Here is a 14,118-nt window from a genome sequence, read left to right on the forward strand (position 1 = left end):
TAGAGCGCTATCAATTGTGTCATTCATTTGAATGCCATTACTGACTGAGGGCTTATAGATGATCGGGTCCCTATGCAAAAGATGTTTAAAAAAACACATTCCATTCTATCTGGCTATTCAAACCAGTAGGTTCCATTATATGTATGTGGATCCAGCATTGTTCTCCGAGTCAAGAGTTTTACAGTCTGCCCCACGTCTATTTCTATGGACAACATCACTGATTAGACATTTCAACTGATCAAAACTGTAATGGAAATCTTTGCAGTGGATTACTAAGGGTGCCTCTAACTTCTCTTTTAATGTTGTATCTATACTCATTTCATCTTCTGAAACATCATGTGGTTTTTCCAATATATACTTTGTTGCAAGGGCAAATTATAGCATATACAGCAAATTTGGTGTTACAATTGCTAAAAATATGACACTGTTGGATTAACAAATGTATCTGTCTGAAGTGTGATGTTACAATTCTTACATTTGCCACATTTAAAATGTCCTTTCAAGCCTGGCAATGGCAACTCTTTTTTGGTTTTCAACATAGATGGACTTAACTCTTTCAAATTCTTTCCATGGGAAAATGCAGCTCTTAAATGTGTGTTCTGGAATACTTGTGTCTGTACTATATTCCAATGTTTCTTCATAAGGTTTTACATTTGTATATTTTGAACAAAAGTACATGCATTGTCATCCCCTGGGACTGAACTGCCTGTGGATCTCCAGCGCTGGAGGACTCAGACTGCCAAGGCTCCTGCCCTTTCCCCACATGCCCTGTGGCATTCAGATGTTCTTCAGCTGACCATCCAACACAAACAGGGATAGAAAAGCCTGAGGGGTCCATCCTATCTATTTTAAGCAAAATCTAGAGGTTTTCAGACAGATAGATGCTTTAGAACCCCCCCCAAAAAAAAAAAACAAAAACCCCCCATTTAAAATCCAAGATAGCTGTCGCCAGCGAATTTGGGCCCAGAGGGGTTCCCCTGGGAATTCAAAAATTACAAGGAAAGGAGTTGTGGAGGCAGGAGACCCTAGCTCTGGCCTCAGAAACCTTCACAAATCACTTTGAGATCCCCCTAATTTTCCCTATAGGCTACAATAGCTTTACTGTGGCATGTAGTGCCTGCCTGCCTCAGCTCAGAAGTGCCGCTGAAATAAAGAAACTGCCTCACAGGTTTGCTCTACGAGCTTGGTCTTTGGGCTGCCAATCAATCTGATGTTGGACTGAGCCTCAACCCCCAGAAGCTCTTGCTGCAATAGGGATGGTAGCCTGCACTTGTGCAGCTACTCAGGGGACGGCCCCTGAGCTCCAAAAATATTACTGCAGCTGGGCTAGACAGGTGTCCTTGACGGGTTGATCTACTAATAGCAGACTTCTGCTGCGGTAGTGTCTTCTCCCAGGCAGAGGGCCTAACAAGAGGAAACTTCTGCATACCAAGCCTCAAAACTTAAGACAGGAAAAAAACCCCAAATTAATAAAACTGCAGACCAGATCAGAAACACATTTAGGCCATGTACTTGCAGAAGAAAAACTAAGGGGGCATGCCTACTGGGAAGGAGGTGGAGTTGAGCGATATTCTGCAAGCAACTTTTGGGTTCAGATGTACAAGGGTGCAGGACTACTAGCCCCATTGCACTAGAATAAGTTATAGTAGGTATTTCTTCATCTCCAGAGAGCTTAATATTTAAGTTTGTACCTGAGGTGATAAGAGGGAGAAACAACATGTCCTAAGTCACAAGCTTTCTTCTCCAACCACTAGGCTACTACTCCAAGAAAAGAAAAATTTGAAAAAGAGGGAATAATGAAGAAAACACTGAGCTGGAAAAAGATATAAGAAGGCATAAAAGGACCCCCCCCCCCAACAACAAAAAAAGCCAGCTAGGTGGATAAGATAGATCTGAAGAGCATTCATATTTTTATAATAATTGTATATTGTTTTGTTAAATTAAACAAGCACAGTTTATATTTTGATCTTCTATTGGCATGCCTAATCAAGTTTCTGGCTGGCTCAGGGAAAGGAGTTCTTATGAATTAAAATGAATGGCAATGTTGATTACAAAACTGAGTACATTACATTATTATGACTAATTTTAGCCTGAGGCCATAAACACACCTACACTCGGAAAGGAAACCACCCCACATTACACCAAAGTCATAATTACAAAAGAAAGATTTTTAATCAAGCAGATATAATTTAATGGGGGGGGGGTCAATCATTGAATACACAAATATCCTCTGAAACTAGCTATTTTGTAAGATTTTATATAAGTGTTTTCATTTAAGTCAATCCCTAATGAGGACATCCAACGGTTTGCCGATTTATATACTTCAGGGCTTCATGACATCACATGCTCCAAAACTCCTTGTCTGATCAATTGTTCACATTTCCATCTGGGTAAGAAATGCTGAAAAACAAGGAAGAAGTGTTATAAATTTGTAAAATAAAAGAATATAGCATAAAGTAATATTATTGTAGTATATATATAAACAAATCAAGTTGATAAATTTTCTTGAAGATGGTGGCTTTTATTTTTATTTTTTTTACAAGTTTGGATTCTTATATTTAATCTTTAACTCCCAGGGCTAGAAGCTTAGTCCTTAATTCATTTTGATCTTGGATTCTGGAGATGGGCCGTAGCAGGAGGTCTCCAGGGCTGGACTGTAGGTATGATTGGTTGGGGATTTTTTTTTTTCTTTTCCTGTTGCCTTTGAGTGTTCATGTCTTAGACATACAGATATAGGAGGGTATAAGAAACCAAGTAAGTTTGCTATGTCTGTGAACTTGATTTGGGGGAGGGGAGGGACTATTGACCTTGGATGGTTGGTTGGTTGGTTTTTTTTGGAGGGGTGAGTGGAGAGTTCTTGGGGGTTGTTTTTTTTTGGAGAGGTTGTTTTTTTTTTAATTTATAAGATTATTCATTTATTACAACAAATAAAAACAATAAGCAATTACAAATCAATTCCAGGAAACAATAATATCATACACAAACTTATATTTCTAGTCCACATTATTAGGACTACTGTGGAGAGTTCTTGTTCAGGGGAACACATAGTACACTTAACAACCAAATGAACTATGGCTTGGTTTCTAGTTTCCTTTTTTTTTTTTAAATTGAAACAAAGAATATTTCACATAGAAGAAAGAAGCAAGGGCAATACAGTACAAGATGGAAAAGAGAAAGAAGTGATTAAGGGAAAGTGTTGAGAAAGATGAGGTTGTTTTTCAAATAACTTGAAAATGCATTTTTGTATGTTTTTGGTTTGAAAATGAATAAAGATAATAAAAAAAGAGAGAAAGAAGAGATGGAAAAGTGTGTGGTATGGATAGGGTAGGAAGGCAAGAGAGACTTTTAAGAACTTGGTGGGTCAGGCTGGACAGGGAGCAACATAGAAAGTGCAGTATAGATGGGGCGGGGGTGTTCTTGAAAGGAGGTTGGAGAAAGTTTAGCTCACAAGAAAATGGTACCCACAATCTAGCCGAAGAAAAAAAAAATTGATACCAGTCACGAGATTCCTGCACTGACACAGCGCCTACATCTGATTTTTTCTTGGTATGTACCATGATTCCAGGCCAGTCTTAACCTCTCTAAGATGGCCAAAATTGGCCAATCCTAGTGGAGACTTCCCAGTTGAATAAGGCAATTAATGGGGAAGTGCTAAGTACAGTACCATTAGCCCCCACACCCCAAGGATACTGTCACTAGTAGCACAGCATTACTCCAATAAGCCCACAAGTAGAGTCCAGTTATTCACATATCCTACTGTCAAATTGTGTCGTTTGAAGAGATTTCGAGAGAACTCTTTCCAGGCAGCCAAAATGAACACCTGCTTGGCAAAATCATGCCAGGAGTCTCATCTTATTGTTTTTTTAGAAACTATTAAAGACACAACTATTTGACAAATTTGTAACCCAAGCTTCCTAATGCTTTTAAAATACAACATGTATTGTGCACATTCTAGAAATTGATGTATCTTTTTGAACTGTATATTCACTGGATGTTCTGCCTTAACTGCTGTGAATTACCTAGAACCATTCATGGTCTGGCAATATATAATAATAAATTAATATTATTCTCTGGTGGAACTTATTACCAAAACCAAATTGGCCATAGACTTGCTACATTATTATGAATTTCTAGGTCAAGGGCCAGCTCAACCACTAGGCAAGCCTAGGTAGTTGCCTAGGGCAGCAGTTTCTGGCATTGCAGCAAAAAAAACAAACCAACAAAAAACCCAAAACAAAACAAAAAAACAAACCCAAAACAATAGATCCCAATAGTCATACAAATTCAAAGAATCAAATAATTTTACCTGCAGCAAGACATGACAATTTTAATAATCATTTACCTGGTTAAATGACTTTTGGAAATGTCCCTCATTTGTGCATATGCTATATGTAAGCATGATATTCTTGGGGGTGGGGAAGGGCACAGATTAGGGGTTTGAAAGTTAATTGGAGGTATAAGATTGAAGCTTCACCTGGGCACCCAATATGCTTCCATCAGCTGAGTAGGTCTACTTTAATTTTACATAAAGTAACTTGTACAAACCATCACAATTATATTTAAGGTTTATTCATATTAAAATACAGGCAATCCCCAAGTTACAGATATCTGACTTAAGTAAGACTCCTACTTAAGAACACGGTTGCGGCTTCATTTGATTTCACTGAGCAGTATTCCCAGTGGCTTAGACTCCTACACTTCTCCTGCAGCAGATTCAGGAATGATGCATGGGGACATTAAGAACAGTGTGTGGTTGTGCATGCTGTACCTTAGAGAGAACAATGGTAGGGACAGTTGGTCCATTTGTCAGCTGGGAGCAGAGGTAAGCAACAAGAATCTTAAAATCTACAAGTTCTGAGTTACATACAAATCAAACTTAAAAAAAGCTTTAAAAACGTAACTCGTTCTTAACCCAGGGTCTGCCTATAATAAAATATAGTATTGCCTGACATGATACTATGAAGAATGAAGTTGGGAATTACAAATATCAGTGGAAAGAGTAACTATTTCTTATGTGTTCCTTGCAAAACAACAACAAACAAACAAACAAAAAACCCCCAACAAAAAACAACGTTTCCTATATCAGCTGTAGTTACCTGACTGTTCTTCTTCAGGAGGACTGTAGTGCCATCATCAATCTCAAATTCACCATAGTCTTGTAAACACCGCACCTAAAATGGAGGGAGGGGGGAAACATCTGCAATTGAGCGTGTTTATAGGCAAGATACTGTTTGTTTTCTTCTACAAAGTACAATAATTGCAGCAGAACCAAGGTAAAGTGCAGCAGCTAATCTGTAATGGGAACTGTCCGTAGACAGAAAGATAAATCAAAAACACTAATGGTGATATTGCCTGAAAGCATAGACACAGACTAGCTCTTTTGCAGCCTAGAAAAAAAACAGAAAACTGGACCACAACCCACTGCCTCAAACTAAATAAGAACAAAACCAAATTCCTTTGGCTAGGACCCTTAACTGGCCCACACTACACTCCAAGGATTACAGTAGACGAGACAAGACTTTTCATTAGAAATGCAATCCTGAGGAAGGACCTCCGGTGAATTAGCGGAAACGAATGGTCGGGTAGCGTGTGACCTGGGATCAGCTCCATGCTGGATGATGTGTAATTAGCCTTCTACCCCATTGAATTTCAACCAAATTCGTTGAGAAGATTGCTGAGGAGAGAGAAGTGTCCTGCCGGAAAAGCCTTGCCTCTGCTCTGAGCTGTTAAATTTGGATTTTGCAACTATCCTCACCTGCCGATGCCACCGCCAACAACACGGAGGTGAATGGCAGAGCTTACCTGGTGGATGGGTCTTGCCCTTTGTTGAAAGGGTTGATTGTAACAGAGGAACATCCTATTTGAAAAAAAAAAAAAAAAACCCAAAACATTTTTTCTGCCCCAAGTGCTTAATTTTGGACTTAACGACTCTACTGGGACATAGATTACAGTGGCAGGCAGGGCTATTACTGGCAGTATGGTGGTGAAGAATGGAGTCTACATGTTGGTTAAGATTTTCCCATAGTTGAGAGGGTTACTAGTAAGAGTAGTACCTTGCTTGAAAAAATATTTTTTCCTGCCCTGAGTGGTTAAATTTGAATTATACAACTTGTCTCATTTTGGGAATTGATGGAGGCATGGCAAATAAAAAAGTAAAACCAGGTCTTAAAGAATTTGCTTTTTGTGCCGGAGATTTGGTAGAATCAATGACTTCAAAGACAACAATACTACAAGGAGACATTGATCAGAACAACCTTGGAAAAGAATTGATAGAATCCTTTAGAGGTATTCCCTGCAGAAATTTTATTAGCTAGTAAAAAAGATCTGCAGCAGTGGATGGGTGATAGCAAATTAGCCCTAATAGTCTTTACATTGGATATTAAAATTAATGTAAGATAAAATTTGTTTATAATATGTCTAAACTAACTGCTATGTGAAGAAACCAGATATCTACATTTCTTTTTTTTTTTTTTCAAGTAATAATAAACTTTTATTGATTATGACAGGAGTTGCTATACAACATATCACCAGTAATTGGAAAAATTACAATAGTCTTTTTTTTTTTAAACTTTTTATTTATAGAATTTTCATTCTTTCAATACATGAATCACATATTATAAAATGTATAATAAAATATATATGTATGTACAAATTCATATCATAGATATTCATCCCTTTCCCCTATTAATTGTTTTTCCATTTTTCTTTCATATTAATATCTATATTTCCCACCCTAACCCTATATTACTATTATCAATGTGTTAAGATATCTGATCTCTAGAATAATTAGTCAATGGATCCCATATTTTCTTAAAATTTTTAATATTTCCTTGTTGTAAAGCCAAAATTTTCTCCATTTTGTAAATGTGACATACCGAGTTCCACCAGAATGTATAATTTAGTTTGGTAAAATCTTTCCAATTTTGTGTGATTTGCTGCATGGCAACTCCTGTCAATATTAAAAGTAATTTATTATTATTTGCTGATATTGGACTCTGTGTTCTCATTGCAGTACCGAATAATATGGTATCATATGAGAGTCCTACGTGATTTTCTAGTAATATATTTATTTGGGGCCAAATTAAATTCCATAAAGCTTTTATACAGGGACAAAAAAAAATTAAATGATCCAATGTCCCTACTTCTATTTTACAATGCCAACATCTATTAGATCTAGTATTATCTATCTTTTGCAAGCGCGTCGGGGTCCATAACACTCTATGTAATAAAAATAACCATGTTTGACTCATAGATGCTGACTTTGTTAATCTTAATCTCCAGGACCAGAATTTTGGCCATTGAGATGCAGAAATTGTCTGTCCAATCTCAATGCTCCAAATATCCCTAAGTCCAGTTTTCTTTTTTTTATTTAGAAATCCATTTATTAATTTATACCATTTTGCGGCTTGGTGACCCAAGAAATCCGTCTGGAAACATAAAACTTGCAAACTATATTGAGTATTGAGAATTTTCCATTCAGGGAACCCTACCTGAATGGCTTGCTTCAATTGCATCCATTTAAAAAATTGTGTTTTATTTAGTCTAAATTTATTTTACAATTGTGAAAAACTAAGCAAGGAACCTTCTGATATGACATCATTTAATGTTCTTATTCCTGCAGTTATCCATTGTTTCCAGACGATTTTAAATCCGCCAATTCTGATCCTGGAGTTTACCCATATTGATTGATTTAGGGATTTAGCAATTGGTTCTGGTGTCAGATTATTTATGTATCTTAATGTTTTCCAAGTATCTAATAAGATTCTGTGTTCTTTGTATCTTATAGGCATTGATATAGAAATTAAGTGTTCTGGATTTAAAGGGAACAGGAGCCGCCATTCTAAATACAGCCAATCTGGTACATTTTCTAAGAGATCTGGGAGGATCCAATACATACCCTGTCTTAAAATATAGGCTTGATGATACCTATAAAAATTTGGAAAATTTACCCCCCCTTCCATAATTGGTCTTTGTAATGATACTAAAGCGATTCTTGGTCTTTTCCCCAAACCAAACAAATTTTGTAAGAATATTGTTAAGTTTTTTATAAAATGACCCCTGAAAAAATATTGGAATCGTACTCATTTGGTAACAAACCACAGGCAATATCATCATTTTAATTGTTTGAATTCTTCCCCACCAAGAAAGATGTAATGGATTCCATTGCTCACACATTTCTGTTATTTTTTTCAATAAAAGTTTTTCATTCTCTTTGACTGTGTCTTCAATTGTATTTTTGATCATAATTCCTAAGTATTTTATTCCATCCTCTTTCCAAATAAATGAATATGGATCAAATAATCCTTTGGTACAATGAACATTAATTGGGAGGATTTCAGATTTATTCCAATTAATTTTATATCCAGAAAATGTACCGTATTTTTCTATTAAATTAAGCATACATGGAATAGTAATTTCCGGTTCTCTTAAATATAATAATATATCATCTGCATATGCAGATAATTTAAATTCAAAACTGGTAAATGAGATTCCCTTTATTTCCCTAGTTTTTTTTATTGCAATTAATAAAGGTTCTAGGACAACATCAAAAAGTAATGGAGACAAAGGGCATCCTTGTCTAACTCCCCTATGCAAGTTGAATTTAGTTGATAAATTATTGTTAATATATAATCTTGCTCCAGGAGAGCTATACAATGTCTGAATCATTTTAATAAAACCGGATCCTATACCAAACCAATGTAAAGCTTGATATATAAAATTCCATTCCACTCTATCAAAAGCTTTTTCTGCATCTAAAGAAATTAAAAAAACTGGATCATTTATATTTTTTGCTAAATTTAATGAGTGGAATGCAAGTCTAGTATTGTCTGATGAATGTCTTTTAGCAATAAATCCTGTTTGATGTACATCAATAATGAAAGGAAGAGCTTTTGCCAATCTTAATGCTAATACTTTAGCCATTAATTTATTATCCACATTTAATAATGAAATAGGCCTGTAATTTGAAACCAGAGTAGGATCTTTGTTTGGTTTTGGTAAGACTATAATTATCGATTCTGCCATAGTACCAGATATATTTTCATTCTTTATTTGATATTGAAACAAATTTAACAGATATGGTAATATGATATTTTGGAATGATTTATAAAATTCAACAGTATAACCATCTCCACCTGGAGCGGATCCAACTCTAAGAGACTTCAATGCTGTTTCTATTTCTTTTAAAGATATAGGTTCTTCTAAACTTCCTTTTATATGATCCGGAATATTCGGTCCAATAAAAGAATTTAAGAAAGTTAATCCGTCTTGTTCTTTATTTTTATAAGAATTAGAAGTGTATAATTCCTTGTAAAAATCAAGAAATTGTGTTATAATATCTTTTGTGTTGGTATGTGTGTTACCTTGTATATCTTTAATTGCAATAATCTTAGATTTTCTTTTCTTTGCTTTAAGAAAATTTGCTAATAATTTTCCTGCTTTATTTGAATTGCCATAATATTGTACTTGTTTATTGAAAATATCTTTCCTCACAATTTGAGAAGAAATCTCATTATATTTAACTTTTACTTTTAACAACTCTTGTAATGTATTGTTTTCCCATTTTGTAATTAATTTATTTTCTAAAATTTTTATTTGTTTTTCCATATCTTCATATTGTTTTTTAAGTTGTTTTTTAATAAAAGCTGAATATGAAATTATATTTCCTCTCATTGTTGCTTTAAAAGCATCCCATAAAATTTCTATATTAATGTCATCAGAAGTATTAAATTGAAAGAATTCTTGCATTTTTGCTTTAAGATCTTCTAAGAATTTCGAGTCTGCTAATAAATCATTATTAAATCTCCATATTGTATTAAATTGATCATTATTGTAATTCTGAAGGTTAATCCACACACCAGCATGGTCTGAAATTATAATGGGATCAATTACTGCTTTTGATACATGCTGCGCTATGTTATTATTTACAAATATATAATCAATTCTTGAAAAAGATTTATGGACTTGAGAACAAAAAGAATATTCCCGATCATTAAAATGAAGGATACGCCATATATCTATTAAATTACAAGATTGTATTAAATTATCTAGTCCTAAAGATTTTATGATTTTACTTGGTTTTTTGTCTATAATTGGATCCATTACAGCATTGAAATCTCCAGCTACTACTAAGTTAGAAGTAGCCAGTGGTAGTAATATCTGTTGAATTTGATTGAAAAACTCCTTTTGATTTGAATTAGGAGCATAAAGATTAAATAAATCAAGGGTTGTACTTCCCAAATCCATTTTAATATGTACCCATCTTCCTGAAGGATCAAAATTTATTAATTTAAAGTTTGCAGTGCATTTCTTATTTATCAGGATCGCTACCCCAGCCTTTTTTCCTAAAGCAGGTGAATAGAAACATTTTGATATCCAACCCCCTGTTAACTTCCTAGATTCATTATCTGAGAGATGAGTCTCTTGTATAAAGTATATATCGGCGTTTTGCTTATGGAGAAATCCTAATAATTTGTTTCTTTTGATAGGATGATTTAAACCATTGACATTAATTGTATATATTTTAATATCCATTTAAAATTTTAGAACTATTTTGATTTAAATGTAATATAAGTTTTACAATCAGATATCCATACATTGTAACAATATAATTTCCCATTCCCATTTCCCCTCTCCTCCCATCCCACCCTCCCTCCCCCCTAATTAATAGCAGTGCACACTTGGCAACACACATATTAGATCGGTATCAAAAAACACTCCCTGAAAGTCCAAATCTGTTAAGATTCACAAATAAGTCATATATATTATAGTAGTTTTAAAGATAATTAATATTTTCCTTGACATTTCATATTTCTATAAATCCGGTTGAGATTTTATGTTAATATAGACTTTAAATTAATTTATTATTCTATTATTCAATACACTCTTATTTTAATCTAAATCTAATAAATCATATAATATAGATTATATTTTAAGTTCCCTTCTATGGTTCCTGTATATCAAATTATATGTTCCATTACTATTTTTGACCTTAATTTAAATCTTATGTAAATATATTTAATTTTATAAATTTAAAAATATCACATTGTATAATCATATTATACTTATATATATTAAAATGAAATAATCTTTCATTATATCAAACCCAATCATATACTGTTTTCTATAATATTAATCTTTAAAAACATGAAAAGATTAAAAGATATATAAGGTATCTACATTTCAAAAAATATGAACTTGGGAAGAATCTACTATGTTAGAAGAGAGTATAATTGTTTGAATTTATAATAGCTTAGTCACCTCCTGGCCTCTGGAGGGGGGGGGGGAGGGATAGGATTTAAAGATTAAGTTAGATTATTGTAAGGAAAGAATGTGATTTTGATTATCTGCCCCTTCTTATATTTAATTGTGATGTATGTTGGAATTATGATTGGAATGAAGGAAAGTATTATTAATAGTACTAGCTTTATAGCCCGTTACATTAACGGGTGCTAGAATATATGTGTGTTTGTCTTTATTTCTTTCTCTCTCTGTCTCCTTAGCCGCTTTTTCCTGTCCATTCTCCCTTATTTTTACCTCCCCTGTGTCCACCACCACCCCTTCACTGCTCCCCTTATCCAGCAGCAGCCCTTCTCCCTTTGTTTTACCTCCCCCCTGTCCATCAGCACCTCTTCCTGCTCCCCCTGTCCAGCAGTAAGCCTCCCTTCATTTTTCCCCCGTGTCCATCATCACCTCTTCCTGCTCCCCCTGTCCAACAATAGATCTCCATTCCTTCCCCCCCCGTCCATCATCACCTCTTCCTGCTCCCTTTGTCCAGCAATAGGCCTCCCTTCATTTCCCCCACCCCTGTCCATCAGCACCCCTTCCTGCTCCCCCTGTCCACGGGAGTTAGTACAGGGCCGGTGTCTGCCATTCTCCCCAGAGTCCTTGCGCCCCCCCTTCCCTTCCCACAGACCTGACTACCTATCCGGCGATTCAAGCAGCGTGTGCAACAGTCTTCACACGCTGCTTCGGGCCCTTCTACTGCCCTGATTTACTCTGGCACGTCCTTGATGACATCATCAGAGACGCGGCAGAGCAAATCAGGGAAGTAGAAGGGCCCGAAGCAGCATGTGAAAACTGGTGCACACGCTGCTTGAATCGCCAAGGTAGTCGGGTCCGCGGGAAGGGGGGGTGAGTGGAAAAGGACACGGACTCCTGTGGTCTGTTGCGGAGGGTGGCCAGGCTCCATTTCAGCCGCAGGGAAGGCTCACTGCCCCAGCTCCTTACCCGTCCGCAGCCTGGGCTAGGCCTCCCGCGCTTTCTCAGTGGCCCGGCTCACTCGGTTGGTTTTTTTTTTTACTCCGCTTCCTGCATTCGCTGCTCTCAGTGACGTAATAAGCGCGCATGCGCACTTGTCTTGCCACATCCCGACAGAAAAGGGATCAGGGAACACGCGAGGCAAGTGTGCATGCGCGGCTAGCATTTTATTATTTAAGATAACAGTGGATATGGTTGATAACTAGGATTTTAAAGCCTTTGTATTTTGAAAAACTTTAATAAAGAATATAAAAAAAAGAAAAGAAATGCAATCCTGAATCTTAGAAGCAGAAATTGATAACCAACTATCCATGAAGAGCCATGTACAATCAATAATAAAACAATCTTTCCTTGTGGCGAGAAAACTAAGCTCCATCAGAAAATACATCTAAACAGAGGTTTTCAGAGTTTTAATGCAATCCCTAATCCTATCTCTATTAGATTACTGTAACGTAACACTAGTTATTTGCTTTAAATCACTGCTACTGTGTCTACAACTAGTTCAAAATGCAGCAGCAAGACTCCTTTACGGACTATGGAAATCGGAACATCTACAGCCCTACTCTATGAAGCTACAATGACTGCCCATAACCACAAGAATCAAATTTAAATTAAGTATTACTGCCTTTAAGATACCAACAGGGAATGACCCCTCCCCTGCCAACTTACTTAACAGAGTTGGCCATCTTACTCCAGTATGCAACCAACAGATATCACCAGAAAATTTTTCCACTTAAAATTCCCAGCATACAACAAAGTCTACCAGGCAAATTATTTATCCATCCTATATCAATTAGCAAAATGTTGGAACCAACTACCTGTGACCACTATCTCAGGTTCAAAAAAAACCTTTAAAAGCATTTCTGTACTAAGACAGGGAGCCAGCCCAGAAGTAACTGAAATGGTAATTGTAAAAGCCTATTTCTAGACTAACCAGTGCAACTCCTGGGACATAACAATGAGGCAAAGATGTAATCATGTATTTGTAGCTATAACCTAAGTGTATTAATAACTGCACTGATCTACCTGTACTAACAACTCTATTAAATGTCCGTGTCAAACTAAACCGTCCATTGTAATTTCCTGGGTAACTGACCCAACCTTTTGTAATGTAATTTGACTTTGAACTGACTAGGTAGAGGCAGAATAGAAAACTTGATTAACATCTGCATTTATTATATTTTTAAGAAATGTAAGGTTCCCAAGTTTTGTAGAATAATTTTGTAAAATCACACTTACTTCAATATACAAGCTTTTGGGGGGTTTCATATCCTGCGTTATGTCCAGTCCCTCATCTCCTCCAAGCGATCTCATATAGGTAGCAAGAGACTTTTTATATTGATTGAACCACTCCATCTTTTGACATGTAAATGGAAAAACAGTGTTAAAAATGAAAGAAGGGAAGAATAGGTACTTACTTCAATCCTCTTTCTGGAAGAAGGATATACGAGTCTGACAATATGTAATCTCTACTTGCGAGTTGATTGCAGAGGGATGATGTTTACATTCTTCAGCGTTGCCTCCTTCAGTTTGTACCAAAACAATCTAATAACACTAAAACAGAGAAATAAGAAGGAAAGGGAACAGGGAGACTCCCCTCAATTATTTCTTACATCTTTTTAGATACTTGGAAAACATTGAGATACATAAGTAACCTATCACCAGAACCAATAGCTAAATCTCTAAATCAATCAATATGGGTAAACTCCAGGATCAGAATTGGCGGATTTAAAATCGTCTGGAAACAATGGATAAATGCAGGAATAAGAACATTGAATGATGTCATATCAGAAGGTTCCTTGCTTAGTTTTTCACAATTGCAAAATAAATTTGGACTAAATAAAACACAATATTTTAAAT

The 14,118-nt window shown here is 35.7% G+C and overlaps 1 protein-coding gene across 1 annotated transcript in view; it reads right to left on the bottom strand.

Annotated features, from left to right (window-relative positions):
- Window positions 1–1,487: 1,487 nt before the first annotated feature.
- Window positions 1,488–14,118, bottom strand: part of GINS1 (GINS complex subunit 1) — a 46,339-nt gene continuing 33,708 nt past the window's right edge. The window contains exons 5-7 of the mRNA XM_033936460.1: window positions 13,498–13,614; window positions 5,097–5,171; window positions 1,488–2,400 (exon numbers count right to left, since the gene is read on the bottom strand). Of these exons, the coding sequence (XP_033792351.1) occupies window positions 2,332–2,400; window positions 5,097–5,171; window positions 13,498–13,614 (261 nt within the window). The 3' untranslated portion in view covers window positions 1,488–2,331. The remainder of the gene's footprint in view (window positions 2,401–5,096; window positions 5,172–13,497; window positions 13,615–14,118) is intronic.

Source organism: Geotrypetes seraphini, chromosome 3, assembly GCF_902459505.1.
Source record: "Geotrypetes seraphini chromosome 3, aGeoSer1.1, whole genome shotgun sequence".
NCBI lineage: Eukaryota > Metazoa > Chordata > Amphibia > Gymnophiona > Dermophiidae > Geotrypetes > Geotrypetes seraphini.